The sequence below is a fragment of the Xenopus tropicalis genome, chromosome 5, assembly GCF_000004195.4.
Source record: "Xenopus tropicalis strain Nigerian chromosome 5, UCB_Xtro_10.0, whole genome shotgun sequence".
Taxonomy (NCBI): Eukaryota; Metazoa; Chordata; class Amphibia; order Anura; family Pipidae; genus Xenopus; species Xenopus tropicalis.
In genome coordinates, this window is record NC_030681.2 from 3,278,141 (window position 1) to 3,295,273 (window position 17,133).

The 17,133-nt window shown below is 49.9% G+C and overlaps 1 protein-coding gene across 1 annotated transcript in view; it reads right to left on the reverse strand.

The window, feature by feature from the left end:
• Positions 1 to 17,133, reverse strand: part of zfand3 (zinc finger AN1-type containing 3) — an 81,023-nt gene that overhangs the window by 2,883 nt on the left and 61,007 nt on the right. Inside the window, 2 exon segments of the mRNA NM_001017147.2 lie at positions 5,523 to 5,687; positions 8,718 to 8,783. Of these exon segments, the coding sequence (NP_001017147.1) occupies positions 5,523 to 5,687; positions 8,718 to 8,783 (231 nt within the window).

The following is a 17,133-nucleotide window of genomic DNA, read 5'->3' on the forward strand; positions in this document are numbered from 1 at the left end:
AGGACATAATCTCTAGTAGAGTTGGGTAGACGCTTGGTCACTAGAACATGATCTCTGAATAGAGATGAGTAGAGATACTAAGTCATTAGGACATAATCTCTAGTAGAGTTGGGTAGACGCTTGGTCACTAGAACATGATCTCTGAATAGAGATGAGTAGAGATACTAAGTCATTAGTACATAATCTCTAGTAGAGTTGGGTAGATGCTTGGTCACTAGAACATGATCTCTGAATAGAGATGAGTAGAGATACTAAGTCATTAGGACATAATCTCTAGTAGAGTTGGGTAGATGCTTGGTCACTAGAACATGATCTCTGAATAGAGATGAGTAGAGATACTAAGTCATTAGGACATAATCTCTAGTAGAGTTGGGTAGACGCTTGGTCACTAGAACATGATCTCTGAATAGAGATGAGTAGAGATACTAAGTCATTAGGACATAATCTCTAGTAGAGTTGGGTAGACGCTTGGTCACTAGAACATGATCTCTGAATAGAGATGAGTAGAGATACTAAGTCATTAGTACATAATCTCTAGTAGAGTTGGGTAGATGCTTGGTCACTAGAACATGATCTCTAAATAGAGATGAGTAGAGATACTTAGTCATTAGTACATAATCTCTAGTAGAGTTGGGTAGACGCTTGGTCACTAGAACATGATCTCTAAATAGAGATGAGTAGAGATACTTAGTCATTAGTACATAATCTCTAGTAGAGTTGGGTAGACGCTTGGTCACTAGAACATGATCTCTGAATAGAGATGAGTAGAGATACTAAGTCATTAGGACATAATCTCTAGTAGAGTTGGGTAGATGCTTGGTCACTAGAACATGATCTCTGAATAGAGATGAGTAGAGATACTTGGTCATTAGTACATAATCTCTAGTAGAGTTGGGTAGACACTTGGTCACTAGAACATGAGCTCTAAATAGAGATGAGTAGAGGTAGCCTGGTCATGAGTAGCTGTGCACAATACTTTTACTAGCCACTGCTAATTACTGCTGCAAACCTACTTGTAATTCAGGGAAATTAAAGTTTCTTCTTCTCTATAGAGGTCAGGAACTGTCTACCTTTAGAAACAACAACAAAGCCGCTGTGCACACAATCACACTGTGTTTATGGAGTTACTTATTGCATTTGTATGGGGAAGAGTATCCCCAGGGTGTCTCTCAGGCCAAAACACAGCAGTTCTACCTTGCTTTATGGCCAGAAATCTAGATTTACACCCAGGATCAGGGCTTTGGTCTCCCCAGTCCCATCATTCTGTACTAATGGGGGAGCGGCGTTCGACCCAACACACCGGCGCTGCTTTATACAACTGAAATGACAGATTCTCTTTACAGAACGGATAGAATTAGAATGAAAGCCCCTCGCTGCTCCGGGAAACAAAATGAACGCCGCGACAGGAGAGCCGTATAAATCAGAGCTGCTTTGTATGGATTTGTTGGTACAACTCGGCGTGGACGCGCTGACAGCGCGGCGGATAAATAAAACAGATTGTGGGTCGGAAGAGATTATAAAGCTTCGCACATTCCCAAGGTTTCAATTGTCCATTCTCCGACTTGTTTTCGTGCAGGAATCAAAATGAGTTTCCCACACCGGGTAATGAAATGCAGGAGAATAAATGATGTCTTTGCATCGGCTTGTGCGGGACTACAGGCGGCACCCTGGCACCGCGTTCTGCATACCAACATCGGCCAGGGAAGCGACTGTGTGCGAGAGAGCACCCCTCCTTGCCCGGATCCCAATGGCACCCCTGTTAATGCTGTTACTGACTTTTATATATTCTATAATGAAATATATATAGTAATAAGAGGCGACTGCACGCCCGGGGCGTTCGTTCTCTCCGTGCTGCTCGCCCGGGGCGCTCATTCTCTCCGTGCTGCGCGCCCGGGGCGCTCATTCTCTCCGTGCTGCGCGCCCGGGGCGCTCATTCTCTCCGTGCTGCGCGCCCGGGGCGCTCATTCTCTCCGTGCTGCGCGCCCGGGGCGCTCATTCTCTCCGTGCTGCGCGCCCGGGGCGCTCATTCTCTCCGTACTGCGCGCCCGGGGCGCTCATTCTCTCCGTACTGCGCGCCCGGGGCGCTCATTCTCTCCGTACTGCGCGCCCGGGGCGCTCATTCTCTCCGTACTGCGCGCCCGGGGAGCTCATTCTCTCCGTACTGCGCGCCCGGGGCGTTCATTCTCTCCGTACTGAGCGCCCGGGGTGTTCATTCTCTCCGTACTGCGCGCCCGGGGCGTTCATTCTCTCCGTGCTGCGCGCCCGGGGCGTTCATTCTCTACGTACTGCGCGCCCGGGGCGTTCATTCTCTCCGTACTGAGCGCCCGGGGCGTTCATTCTCTCCGTACTGCGCGCCCGGGGCGTTCATTCTTTCCGTACTGCGCGCCCGGGGCGCTCATTCTTTCCGTACTGCGCGCCCGGGGCGCTCATTCTCTCCGTACTGCGCGCCCGGGGCGTTCATTCTCTACGTACTGCGCGCCCGGGGCGTTCATTCTCTCCGTACTGAGCGCCTGGGGCGTTCATTCTCTCCGTACTGCGCGCCCGGGGCGTTCATTCTTTCCGTACTGCGCGCCCGGGGCGCTCATTCTTTCCGTACTGCGCGCCCGGGGCGTTCATTCTCTACGTACTGCGCGCCCGGGGCGTTCATTCTCTCCGTACTGCGCGCCCGGGGCGTTCAATCTCTCTGTATTGCGCGCCTGGTTACCCAGGGCCCCATACAGAATGTTTCCGAGAGCGAAGCACCTGCTTTCCGATGGGGTAAGTAAAATGATTTGTGCGCGAGCCTATGGGAAAGATGTTTTGGCTGCAGCCATAATTATCCCATCAGGACACAGTACAACGGCCTCTCATTCTAAACATTCCCCCCTCTTCCCGACAGCCTGCGGATTCCTAGGTTTAAAGGGCAAACTAATCATGGCAGGTAGCAGAGAGGATGATGGCAGCGTTTTTTCTAGTTCAGTCACGTAGTGTTGGTGGGGAAGGAGATTACAGGCGCGCGCTGATCCGGCCCGGACTGGGGGAGCCAACAACCTGCCTTTTAACTCTGCTGGTTTCAATTTCTGCTACACTTTCAATTTGGCTCATTTCTAAAGTGCAGGGAGGTGGGCAGTGCCCTCAGCCAGGAGTCACCTTGGCACAAATGCCGCGCCGCAACCGAGAGCGAGAAATGCTGTTGTACTGGGGGGGGGGGGGGGGGGCGGGCGAGACCAGGCAGCTGGGGCAATAAAACAGAATATGATTCCTAAGTGAAACCCGGGTGTGTGTGTAAAGGGGAGACGTCACACTTTATATCCTTATATGAAGGGCTGAGAATAACTAAACCTTGTCTCCTGTGCCTGCCTGATACTATCCCCATATCATGCCAACCTATTGTTTCTCCTACTCCCATGTAACTGGAGGAGTCCCAAGCCGGACTTGGATTTCTTACTATTGAGTGCTATTCTGATACCTACTGGGAGCTGCTATCTTGCTCCCTTCCCATTGTTCTGCTGATTGGCTGCTGGGGGTGAGGGGGGGGGGTATCACTCCTGACTCCGCGGGCAGAGCTTTCAGTATCCGCAGGAACAATTAGCTATTCCTCTCACCTCTCCCAGCCGGCTGGGTAAGGGACGCTCAGAACTCATCTTACAAATTGCTCTTCTGAAGATCAAAGCGGAGCGGAATGTGTCTGTATGCGCCACAGATGAGACTCTAATTTAATGAATTTATTTCTCTCACCCAGCGAGGGCCGGGCAGGGGTGCCATAGCGGCTCCGGGGCACAGATTGGCGGACGCTGCAGTGCAAAAATAGAGAATATGGGGAGGGGGGGACGCGGCTTGGTGACTTCTCCCCTCTCGAGTCCCCGCTCCGGCTTTAATTGGCACCTCATTAAAATGTAATGAAAAACGACAAGCTCTGCTCTGTGGCTCCGGGCTCCGCGCGCTACAAAGGGGCCGAGCGCAATTCACAACACGTTCGGTTTATGCAGCGACGGCTCTTACGCATTATTTATGGAACGAGATTTCCCGTCAGCGCTTAATAACCCGCCAGGGAGGGAGAAGTCACTCGACTGGGAAAAACCCACAAAAAGCACCGTTTTCCCTCCCCGCGACCCGCCGGGATGTTCCGAATCTCCTGTAGAACATTTTAATTCTCCTCCTTTCAACTTATTTCTGCTCCCAATTCATCTCCAATTACTGGCTCCGGGTTCAGTAAGTGAGGCACGTAGCATAAAGGTCTGGATTGGGCAGCTTATCTGCCTGCGTATGGGCCCCCATGGGCCAACATCCGGCCTAGAATTGGGCAAATCTCGTTCTGGCAGGTTCCATCAGATTCTGGACCCGATCAACAAGCCTATGTCGTCCCCGATCCGATGGAAAATCAAACCTGTCAGAATGAGATCCGACGGCGCCAATGGCTGCTGTTGTAATTCAAGCGTTTGGCCCTAGGGCTGAATGACTGAATTAGCCCCATATTGCCCACCTTTAGGTGGCCCATTCTAGCTGCCGATATGGGTCCCTTAGACCGACTCAGCAGATTATCGGCCCGTGTATGGGAACTACCGACGGGCCCGCCCGACCCATATCGGGTCTTTAGTCGGATCAGGGACCTCGTCGGCTCGTTGATGCGGTCCCAGGACTGACTGCGGCTATACCCGTCGTTCTAATTCGATCGTTTGGCCAAATGACAGAATTAGCCTGAAATAGCCCAATATCGCCCTCCTGTGGGTGGGGATATCGGGAGAAGATCTTAACTTGTATGGCCACCTATGGGTGGGCAATATCGGGGAAAATGTAGGCTAATTGGATCGTTTGGCCCTGGGGCCAAACTATTGAATTATAATGGCGGCAATGGGGCAATCGGTTCGGGGACTGCATCAATGAGCCAATGCGGTCCCCAATGCGACTAAATCTTTTAACCTTCCTGCTCTGCCCAATTTCAGGCCAGATAGGCCCCTTGTTCCTGCCCCTGCACGGGCCGATAAGCTGCCAAATCGGTCCAAGGGGCCCATATCGGCAGCTACAATCAGCCCGTGTATGGCCACCTTAACTTACGAGCAAATCTTCCAGTGTGGCCACCTTAAGGCTGAAAGGGTATATGCCCTGGGTTGCCATGGTGAAACGTGGCAACCAGATCTGGTCACTAATGGTCCAACAGACACAGATCAATACACTGACCCCCAGCCTTTCCCTGCTGCATCTCTATCACACTGGAAACAACTGTGCTAGTCCGGTACATATGGATAAATATATATATATATATTTAGGGTGAAGACACACAGAGCTACTAAGTAGCAGCTACTAAACCCCAGAAAATACTCTGCCATAGACAATACTGAGAATATCCTCTGCTAAACACACGTAGAGATAATTATCAGTAAATGATCAGCATTGTCTTTTTCTGTAGCCGCTACTAGTAGCTCCGTGTGTCTTCCCCTTATAGATACGTGAGTGCCCCGAGAGACAGGGATTCTTGGGCTGAAATAATACAATAGGCAATTAATTGCCCCTGCCACCCCCCCCCCCCCCACACACACACTTACCACAGCGGCAGGATCCCAGCTCTTGCTGTACCAACTCCAGTTTTATTTGGCAACGGAAACAGCGACGGCGACTCTTCTGTTTGGACCGACTGCTGTCTGGCCTGTCCCCGCTGTCTAGTAGCCGAGGTCGTTTCATGGGGGAAGCGTCATCCTCTGACTGTGAATCTAATGTCGGGGGAGATATGGTTACGGGGTGAACTGGGAGCAACACCTGGTGACCGGGGGTATGTTCTAAGCACAATTCAGCAGGAACAGCCCCCTAAATTTGCCCATAGCCTGTACAGAGAGATACCATAAAACTATGGCACATAGGGATTCCCCTGTACTAAGCACAATTCAGCAGGAACAGCCCCCTAAGTTTGCCCATAGCCTGTACAGAGAGATACCATAAAACTATGAAAGCATAGGGATTCCCCTGTACTAAGCACAATTCAGCAGGAACAGCCCCCTAAGTTTGCTCATAGCCTGTACAGAGAGATACCATAAAACTATGGCACATAGGGATTCCCCTGTACTAAGCACAATTCAGCAGGAACAGCCCCCTAAGTTTGCTCATAGCCTGTACAGAGAGATACCATAAAACTATGGCACATAGGGATTCTCCTGTACTAAGCACAATTCAGCAGGAACAGCCCCCTAAGTTTGCCCATAGCCTGTACAGAGAGATACCATAAAACTATGGCACATAGGGATTCCCCTGTACTAAGCACAATTCAGCAGGAACAGCCCCCTAAGTTTGCTCATAGCCTGTACAGAGAGATACCATAAAACTATGGCACATAGGGATTCCCCTGTACTAAGCACAATTCAGCAGGAACAGCCCCCTAAGTTTGCCCATAGCCTGTACAGAGAGATACCATAACACTATGGCACATAGGGATTCCCCTGTACTAAGCACAATTCAGCAGGAACAGCCCCCTAAGTTTGCCCATAGCCTGTACAGAGAGATACCATAAAACTATGGCACATAGGGATTCCCCTGTACTAAGCACAATTCAGCAGGAACAGCCCCCTAAGTTTGCTCATAGCCGGTACAGAGAGATACCATAAAACTATGGCACATAGGGATTCCCCTGTACTAAGCACAATTCAGCAGGAACAGCCCCCTAAGTTTGCCCATAGCCTGTACAGAGAGATACCATAAAACTATGGCACATAGGGATTCCCCTGTACTAAGCACAATTCAGCAGGAACAGCCCCCTAAGTTTGCCCATAGCCTGTACAGAGAGATACCATAAAACTATGGCACATAGGGATTCCCCTGTACTAAGCACAATTCAGCAGGAACAGCCCCCTAAGTTTGCCCATAGCCTGTACAGAGAGATACCATAAAACTATGGCACATAGGGATTCCCCTGTAGACACCGAGAGATAGAGACAGACACCGAGAGATAGAGACAGACACCGAGAGATAGAGACAGACACCGAGAGATAGAGACAGACACCGAGAGATAGAGACAGACACCGAGCGATAGAGACAGACACCGAGCGATAGAGACAGACACCGAGAGATAGAGACAGACACCGAGAGATAGAGACAGACACCGAGAGATAGAGACAGACACCGAGAGATAGAGACAGACACCGAGAGATAGAGACAGACACAGAGAGATAGAGACAGACACCTAGAGATAGAGACAGACACCTAGAGATAGAGACAGACACCGAGAGATAGAGACAGACACAGAGAGATAGAGACAGACACCGAGAGATAGAGACAGAGAGATCGAAGTGTTTCACAAAGAGCCCGGAGTGCAGGGAAGGAGCCAATCAGAGTGCAGCTCTCTCAGAACCGAGGATGAAAGCGCCCCACTCGGCCCCACGCTGCTTCCCCTCACGGGGAGACCAATCTAAATGTAAATCCGCCGGCGCCGTGTGATCCAAACAAAAGAACAAACCCGCGGGCGTCTGGCGCCTCCGAGCCACTCGCCAACCCTCACAGGCCACTACATTACCGGCATTAAAGGGAACTCTCACCTCTACCCAGCAACCCCTGGGGCCTCATGTAAATATCTTTGTGCGGATTCTCCCACACTCCCAAGCACGGGGGGGGGCGGCTGTTCCCCAATGGAGCTCAGGCCCATTCTGGCTGTGCTAAGCATGCTGGGAAATGAAGTGCATCCCATTTCAGGGGTCCCCTGTGACTGTGCCCCCCTGTACTTTGCCCCAGCCTCCTGGTTACCCCTAGTTACAGCCCTCTCCATGGTGGCAAACCCGGGTCTCCGTGCCCCAGTAGCGACCAATAATAAATGTGCAAGTGTGAGGGGAAGGTTCCCCTTTAACCGCGCAGCACAATTCGCCCGACGCATTACGGCTGTTTATCTGCCTGTTACTTACAATAAGTGAATAAAGTGCCATTTGCACAAACAGCGAGTTACTCGCACAATGGGAACGTCGAGGCGCCGCTGGAATTATTTAATAAAAGGAAATCAGGATCCATTCACTGCCGGCGCCGCGTAATGATCCCCTTTCAGCGAGTAATTTCTCTGTATCAAGCGCATAATGGAGCCGCTCGCTATTGTGCCGCCGAGAAACAGACACAAGCAGCGCCGCGGCCGACACCCACCCCTACCATCAGCAAAGGAAGGGGTTCCTTACTGTAAGGGCAGTCAGGTTATGGGATTCCCTACCAAGAGAGGGGGAATGAGTGATACATTGGGGGTGGGGAGGAAAGGGGATCTCACCGTCAGCATAGGAAGGGGTTCCTTACTGTAAGGGCAGTCAGGTTATGGGATTCCCTACCCAGAGAGGGGGAATGAGTGATACATTGGGGGTGGGGAGGAAAGGGGATCTCACCATCAGCATAGGAAGGGGTTCCTTACTGTAAGGGCAGTCAGGTTATGGGGTTCCCTACCAAGAGAGGGGGAATGAGTGATACATTGGGGGTGGGGGGGAAAGGGGATCTCACCATCAGCATAGGAAGGGGTTCCTTACTGTAAGGGCAGTCAGGTTATGGGATTCCCTACCAAGAGAAGGGGAATGAGTGATTCATTGGGGGTGGGGGGGAAAGGAGATCTCATCATCAGCATAGGAAGAGGCAAAAGAAAGCAAATAATTCAAAAACTATAAGAAATAATGAAGACCAATTGAAAAGCTGCTTAGAATTGCCCATTCTATAACCTAACAGTTAACGTAACCCTCAGGGAAGATGCTTTTGCCCCAAGGGCACATACCGGGCTCAATTCAATACATTACCTGAGTCGCAGGATCTTTTGGTTGGCGAGGTTAGCGAGACATGAGCGGTGTCTGTACAGGGCCCACCTGGCGAGAGAGAGACAGACATTAGCGCCCCATTATGGGCTGGAGGTGTAACTGCATCATGGGAGAGTAACTGGGATAAAGGGGTTAGACTATGCACTGAGCCCCTAACTCTTCTGTACCCAGGGGTCCCATTCCCTTAGCTACAAACTATATAACTGCAATGAAATGTATATTTGTATTTATACATATGGGTAGGGGGTGCCATAGTGTTTCCCTTAGACAGTACAGTATGGGGGTACAGCTTATTGTGTGCCCAGAACATTCCTTCTCTGTATATTTGTATTTATACATATGGGTAGGGGGTGCCATAGTGTTTCCCTTAGACAGTACAGTATGGGGGTACAGCTTATTGTGTGCCCAGAACATTCCTTCTCTGTATATTTGTATTTATACATATGGGTAGGGGGTGCCATAGTGTTTCCCTTAGACAGTACAGTATGGGGGGTACAGCTTATTGTGTGCCCAGAACATTCCTTCTCTGTATATTTGTATTTATACATATGGGTAGGAGGTGCCATAGTGTTTCCCTTAGACAGTACAGTATGGGGGTACAGCTTATTGTGCGCCCAGAACATTCCCTCTCTGTATATTTGTATTTATACATATGGGTAGGAGGTGCCATAGTGTTTCCCTTAGACAGTACAGTATGGGGGTACAGCTTATTGTGTGCCCAGAACATTCCTTCTCTGTATATTTGTATTTATACATATGGGTAGGGGGTGCCATAGTGTTTCCCTTAGACAGTACGGTATGGGGGGTACAGCTTATTGTGTGCCCAGAACATTCCTTCTCTGTATATTTGTATTTATACATATGGGTAGGGATTTTATTGAAAGTAAAAACATTACAAGTAAAATATAAACATTTCAGAAACAGAAAAGCAAACAAAAATGCATCACATTATTACTCAATGAAATTCAGAAGCAAAGAAGAATCACAAATGAAAATGTACATTTACCCAGAGTGCAACATTCTCTGCCTTTCGCTCAGTCTCTCTGGATTTAATGAAAGCAAGTTCCCTTACAATTGCCCCTGTGACTTGCCCCACTGCTTCTCTCTTCTGACTGAGGGTTAACTTGCAGCGCATATGCCACAGATAATAGCGCATAACAGATATTATAAGATACAGGGTTTCCGTAGTTACCGCGCCAGCACACTCACGCCCCACTATCCCGTACGCCATCTCCGTATAATTCAAGTTCTCCAAAAAACCCAAGTGTAAAGTATTTGCCAGGGAAGATTTGAGGCTCTTGGTAATGACACAGTCTAACAGAAAGTGCTCCTGGGTCTCATCCGTGCCGCAGCCCCAGGGGCATTCCCTGTCCCCCACATTCAGATACCGTAGGTTCCCCCTGACAAACAGTTTCCCCTGGAGGGAGAGCCAAGCGTTATCCTGAAACTTTTTGGGCAGTCTCTTACTGTTTAGGAACTTTAGGCTCAGAGCCAGGGTCTCGCTCGTGCAGTCTCTCAGAGCAAGGGGAACACAAAAGAAAACCTCCAAAATCCTGAAATAAATGTTTTTCCTAGGGGCAGACTTGAGTTCCTCCATCCCTATGTGCCACTTCCTAATGAGCTTCAAGGCCTGAGCTACATGGGGTGGGACACAACCTCCTCTCATCCGGACACTCTTCAACCTATCATTGAGCAGCCAGTCCTTGATAAAAGGCGATACCCAGGCCCTAATACTGCTCTCCCACAGAGAGTCGTTCCCCTGAGCCATACCCCCAAGGTTACATTTGAGGAATATGACACAGAAGAAAGCCACCGGGCACAGCATGCCCAAACCTCCCTCCTTTCTCTGCAGGAAAGTTACTCCCCTTTTAACTGGGTTCAGTCTGCTCCCCCAGAGCATTTGGAAGAACAGACTGTGGACTCTTGCGTAGAAAGATTCTGGCAACAAGAAGATATGAGAGACAAACAGAAGCAGAGGGACCAAGAAAGACTTGATAACGTTAATCCTTTCCCTATAGGTCAGCCTCCAAGCCTTCCATCGCTGAACCTTTGCTGCACAGGCATTCAGTTTCTCATCCCAATTTGCCTTTGCATCATCGCCCTTCCCAAATTTTACACCCAAGATCTTAACCCTCTCTGGGGCTACAGGGAAGTCTTTTAGTTGGAAACCCGGCTCTTCCTCTAAGACCCAAAAAGCTTTCCGATTTTTCTTGGTTGACAAGAGACCCAGAGGCCTCTGAGTAGCTTCTGATGTGCTCCATTACCATAGACGCCTCCTCTGGTCTAGACAGAACAATGGTCACATCATCCGCGTAGGCTACTAACTTAAAGGGCTGACTCAAGGGAAACCGAACACCCTCCAATGCACTATGCTGTAATGCTCTTAGGAAAGGGTCCAGAGCAAACACATACAAAAGTGGACTGAGAGGGCACCCCTGTCTTACCCCTGCTCCCACCTCAAAGTCTTTGCCTCTCCAACCATTAATCAATGGAAAGCTTCTTGCCCCTTGATACAAAGTCTGTAACCATCTGACAAACTGACCCGGAATGCCGTATTTCAGCAAAGCAGCCCATAGGTATTGGTGATTAACTTTATCAAAAGCCTTTGCTTGGTCCAAGGTCAGGAGATACTTTCCCCATTTATGGACTTTGCACCTCTCTAAGGCCTCTCTTATTGTAAGGACTGCTCCAAAAATGCTACGCCCCTCCACTGTGCAGTACTGAAAGGAAGATAGTAAAGTGCCAGCAAACTTACTTAGCCTTGAAAAGAGAATTCTTGCAAGAATCTTTCTGTCAGTGTTAAGAAGAGCAATGGGCCTCCAATTCTCAACATGCCTTGAGTCCTTCCCCTTTGAAAGCAGGATCAAGGAAGAGTATCCCATAGAGGGAGGAAGACTACCCTTCTCCAAACTCTCATTGAAGACTTCAACAAGAACAGGAGCAAGTCTGTCTTTAAATCTTTTGTAAAACTCTGCTGTTAGACCATCAGGCCCTGGGGCCTTTTTCTTTTGCTGTTTGTCTATGGCCTGAATCACCTCTTCCAGTGTTATTTCTGCTTCCAAAGTGGAAAAATCCAAATGATCAGTATTGGGACCTGGGGTCGCCTTCAAGAAAGCCTCGGTCTTTCCCTTATCCAAAACTCTTTCCCTGAAAAGCCCAACATAGTAAGATCTAACGGCTTCCAAGATCCCCTCCCTTGACTTATGAAAATGACCCTGGGAGTCATAAAGACCCTCAACCAGCTTTTTCTCAACAACCTCTTTGCAATTCTGGCAAGGATCTGGGCAAACAGAAGCCCCATAATCTCTTTCCAGAACCAAAGACTTGTACCGGCTGTACTGATGTTGCCTGATCTGTTGCTTGAGTCGGTTTCGCTTTTCAGCCCCCTCCCCTTCCGAAATACAGATCTCTAGCTCCTTTCTCAAGGACTGGTACCTCCTCTCCTTCTCCCTCCCTTTTTTATAAGAGATAGACTTGAAGAGGGACCGGAAAGAATCCTTGGCTGCATCCCACCATACAGATAGAGAATCATACAGCTCAACCTTTGATATCTGCACCAGCAGCAGATCCTCAAAAGATTGTTCTGCCTGTTCTCCTTCCAGGGAACCTACATCAAGTCTCCATAAACCCCTCCCAATCTTGGGCTGGTTCCGGATACCATACAGAAAGGAGAGTACCGAGTGATCTGAGAACTCAACGGCCTTCTCACAGACCTCTGTAAAAGATTCACCTTTCTTAACAAAAATCATATCTATTCTGCTGCTCCTCTGCCCACAGAAATACGTATGTTTGCCTGCCCGACCCCCCCATGTGGCCACATCTACTAAACCCGCATCCTCAGCCAACTTATTCATAAATGAACCCTCATATTTACAGAATCTGCCAGTCCTGTCTACTGCCCTCAGGACTTGGTTGAAGTCCCCTGCCAAAATGACTGGACTTGATGTATACAGGTACGGTTTGATCTCTAATAAGAGTTCCCTTCTCTCTGAGGGCCCCTGGGGGCCATACACATTGATCAATCTGATCAGATTCCCTTGGAATACAATGTCAAGCATCAAACAACGCCCAACCTGGATTTCTATGATTTTTTTAATCTCCAACCCCTGAACATTTTTGAAAAGTATTCCTACCCCTCCTGCCGGCTCCTCAGCAATAGACCAAAAGGAGGGCCCGTGCCACCAATCTCTTTTGGCTTCAAAAATCTCACTTCTGGTTGTGAGCCTGGTCTCCTGCAAGAAAAGGATTTCAGCCTCCACCTTTCTAAAAAAATCAAAAGCCAAAAATCTGGTCTTCCTATTCTTGATGCTACAGACATTGGCTGTAAGGAATGGGATAGGATGATCCATCATTAGGTCTTGTTTTGCTTCTGCCTACCACCAACCCCTTCATCACCCCTTCTTTTCACCTGAACTTTTGGGGTACTCTCTGCCCCCTCCAGGTCAACCACCATCTCCTCCCCTGGGGACTCTGCCTCCTGACTCTCCTCCCCACTCTCTTTCCTCTCTCTTTTTTTCCTGTCCTTCTTTGCCAAGGCCCTAGCCTTCCTCTCCTCTTTCCTCTCCTCTTTCCTCTCCTCCTCCCGCAGCCTCTCCTCCTCTTCCTCAGCGAGATCCCCCCAGGTTTTACCATCTGGCAGGACAAATCTGTTGTCTGTTGCTACCGTCATTTTTGGGGGAATGTTTTTATTTTTCTCTGAGGATTTTCCCCCCGCCACACTCCACTCCCCTTCTCCTCTAGGCTTACTGACCCTCTGCTCTCCTTCCTTTTTCCCACTGTTCCCCTTGGGTAACCTCCCTTGTGCCCCACCCATCACCTTAGTAACTGGGGCAGAGGATTCAGGCTGCACAGCCTCCCTCTCTGGTTCCACTACCTCTGAGGTTTGATCCCCTTCCTCCAGAAGTTCCATTGAGAGGCTCATTTCCTCCTCCAAATTAGAACATTCTGCCACCATATTGTGCCATGCGTCGGGGCAAGAGCTGTGGGCGTGGCCTAACTTTAAGCACAAATTGCAGCGGATTTTCTGGCATTCCTTACTGGGGTGCCCAGTCTCACCACAGAGGGCGCACTTTAGAACTGTGCATTTAACTGCAAAGTGCCTGTTTGATCCGCACTTGAAGCACACCCTGGGTTGGCCGGGGTAGAAACAAACACCCCTGTCCTTCCCAATAAAAAAGGAATTGGGGAGATGCTTGGGGACATGGAGATTCATGTGCAGTTTGACCTGCACCTTCCACCCTCCTACCCAGAAACCCTCCTCATCATACAGTGGGGTGAAGGGGGACAGAACGGTGCACTGTCTCTTTAGCCAGATCAGCACGTCATCCGGGTGCACAGACTCAGTCTTAAACATGATGGTGACTGTCTTGGTGTCGGGCCTGGAGACTGGGGTCACCCTAAACCCCTCCCACTCTGGGGCACCTTTCTTACCCTCATACCTGCGCCAGAAATCATCCAACCCCTGAGACAGTTTGAAGCCAAGATCAAACTCAGTGTCTGTGACACTTATCAGCCCACTTACGTCTGCAGGGGTAAAACCCAGGGACTGTTTGATGAGATTCCTGCCCACAAACCTGCGCCCCGGGAACTCACCCCTCTCCTTCTCCCACTTGATCTTCACTACATTCTTCCTCCTACTGGCCGCACTCTCACCCGCCATAGAGACATTCTGCTGAAACAGTCTCTTACCATCCCAGGCACCTCTCCTCCCTTGTGCCCCTTCACTCCCGGTATTTACAGGGGGATTCCCTGCACCCTCTGTGGCACCACTTTCACCCACTCTTGCTGCAGCATCACATACGGTTTTATCAGTCAATGGTGCAACCATGTCAGTACTCCCTGCAGCCATGCCAGTACTCCCAGCAGCCATATTAGTACTCCCAGCAGCCATATTAGTACTCCCAGCAGCCGTGCCAGTACTCCCAGCAGCCATGTCAGTACTCCCAGCAGCCGTGCCAGTACTCCCAGCAGCCATATGAGTACTCCCTGCAGCCATGCCAGTACTCCCAGCAGCCATATGAGTACTTCCTGCAGCCATGCCAGTACTCCCAGCAGCTATACCAGTACTCCCAGCAGCTATACCAGTACTCCCAGCAGCCATATGAGTACTCCCAGCAGCCATGTCACACTGCACACTCACATGAGGCACACTCCCACCAGACACACTCACAGTATTAACATTATTACATGGCAAAGAATCAGTCAGTGGATCCCAGGAATCCGCACATGACGGACCCCCATTCCCACCCGCAGGAGTCACAGTCCCTTTAGGAAAAGCAAAAGAGTCTTTCAAACCCTTTTTCAGTTGGTTTCTCTCCATTTCCTGGAACCTCCTGCGGTTATGATAAAGCTCTCTCCAGGGCTCTATAACTGCCAGAACCCCGGTAATGTTACTTTCAATGTCCTCCAAGTCTTTATTTAAATAAGCAATTTTTTGAATAGCTTTTGCTCTCTGTGCCCCCCTAAGGGCCCCCAGTCCAGCCACCATATTGTCTATACTCCCCTCCAAAATGTTCCTTTTCTCCTCCAAAATGTTAATGTCTCTCAGAGCCCTGATGATCTGGGTCTGATTGGGCCCAGCTGAGCCCACAGTCTCTGGCTTCCCAGCGCCATTGCTAGCAGCTGTCTCTCCCCCATCACACAGGTGCATTGCTCCTACCTGGGCCATTGCAGCAGTCTCAGAGCTCTCTCTCAGCGCCTCCTCAGCCACTTCCATAGCCACACAGCCTGCGGCCTCAGCACTTTCCATGGCTGCCTCGCAGCCTGCAGCACTTCCCTCCTGGGTCCCAGCATGCCTTGCAGCAGCTTCCTGGCTTGCCTCTGAACTGCAGCTCCCAGCAACAGAACTGCCGTTTTCCGCAGCAGAACTGCAACTCTCTGCAGCAACCTCGGCTTGGTCGTCCAGGGTGTTCGCTCGCTCGGGGACCTCCATTACAGATGGAACGCCGCACGTGCCGGTACTTTCTCCTTCCTTGTCACTCTTAGCCATGGCCTTCACCTCCTTGCGCACCTCACTGCTCTCAGCCGCTGCTGCCAGATTGGGGGGAGCAGCCTTCCTGCTGGATCTCAGGCAGATCCTCACTCCTTTACCCGGAGTTACTACAACTTTCTTCCTCATTTTTTGGAGGAAATGTTTTTTGGGGAAAATGCAGGAAAAAAAAAAAATAAAGAAATCTCCTGAGAGAAATCCTCACAACCTGCAAGGTTTGCAGGTAAAAAACACTCCTCCCAGACCCAAAAAGGGCCTGGGAAACCCTCACAGTCTGGAGCTCACACACACACCTCCTCTCAGTATGGGAGTACAGCTTATTGTGTGCCCAGAACATTCCTTCTCTGTATATTTGTATTTATACATATGGGTAGGTGGTGCCATAGTGTTTCCCTTAGACAGTACAGTATGGGGGTACAGCTTATTGTGTGCCCAGAACATTCCCTCTCTGTATATTTGTATTTATACATATGGGTAGGGGGTGCCATAGTGTTTCCCTTAGACAGTACAGTATGGGGGTACAGCTTATTGTGTGCCCAGAACATTCCTTCTCTGTATATTTGTATTTATACATATGGGTAGGAGGTGCCATAGTGTTTCCCTTAGACAGTACAGTATGGGGGTACAGCTTATTGTGTGCCCAGAACATTCCTTCTCTGTATATTTGTATTTATACATATGGGTAGGGGGTGCCATAGTGTTTCCCTTAGACAGTACAGTATGGGGGTACAGTGTATAATAAGGCAAGATGCTGTCTGAGCCCAAACCATATTTTGATTGGCTACTGGAGTAAAGAGCTAAATGCCGGCAGGGCGCTGCTGCCTGAGGCGCTGGTACAGATTTGGATACAGTGGGGCCCCGGGGGGGGGGGGGGGGGGGGAGGGTGCAGGGGTTGATGTTTCGTTGCTCTGTATCAGTATTTGGGCTACAAATCACTGCTGCCCATGAGCCACCGCCTCCATCTCCCTCTCCTGAGAGCTTGTTAAGCCGATGTGCCAATCCCGTGTATTCGCAGCAGGGCCGAGAAGCGACGCGTTTCACTACGGACGGGTTAAGATGAATGGATCCCCCCAGTAAGTGGCTCCGTGCTGCAGCTCTGATAATTGGGCGGAGCGGGGGGGGGGGGGGGGGAGACAAATTAAAGCTCCTGTTTCCCAGGGACACCGGCATCACTTAACTTCTACAGTCTTAGGGCCGAGAGCGGGGGCAGAATCAATCTCCGGCCCCGGAGCCACCGAGCTACAGAACCCAATGGGTATTCCCTGTATAACCAGCCGGCTGAACTCTATACACCCTCTAACGGAACAGCAACAATACACAAACATAGGGGGAATGCTCTGGGCATGTAGTATGTTATAACCCATACAGTACTGTCTAAGGGAAACACTATGGCACCCCCTACCCATATGT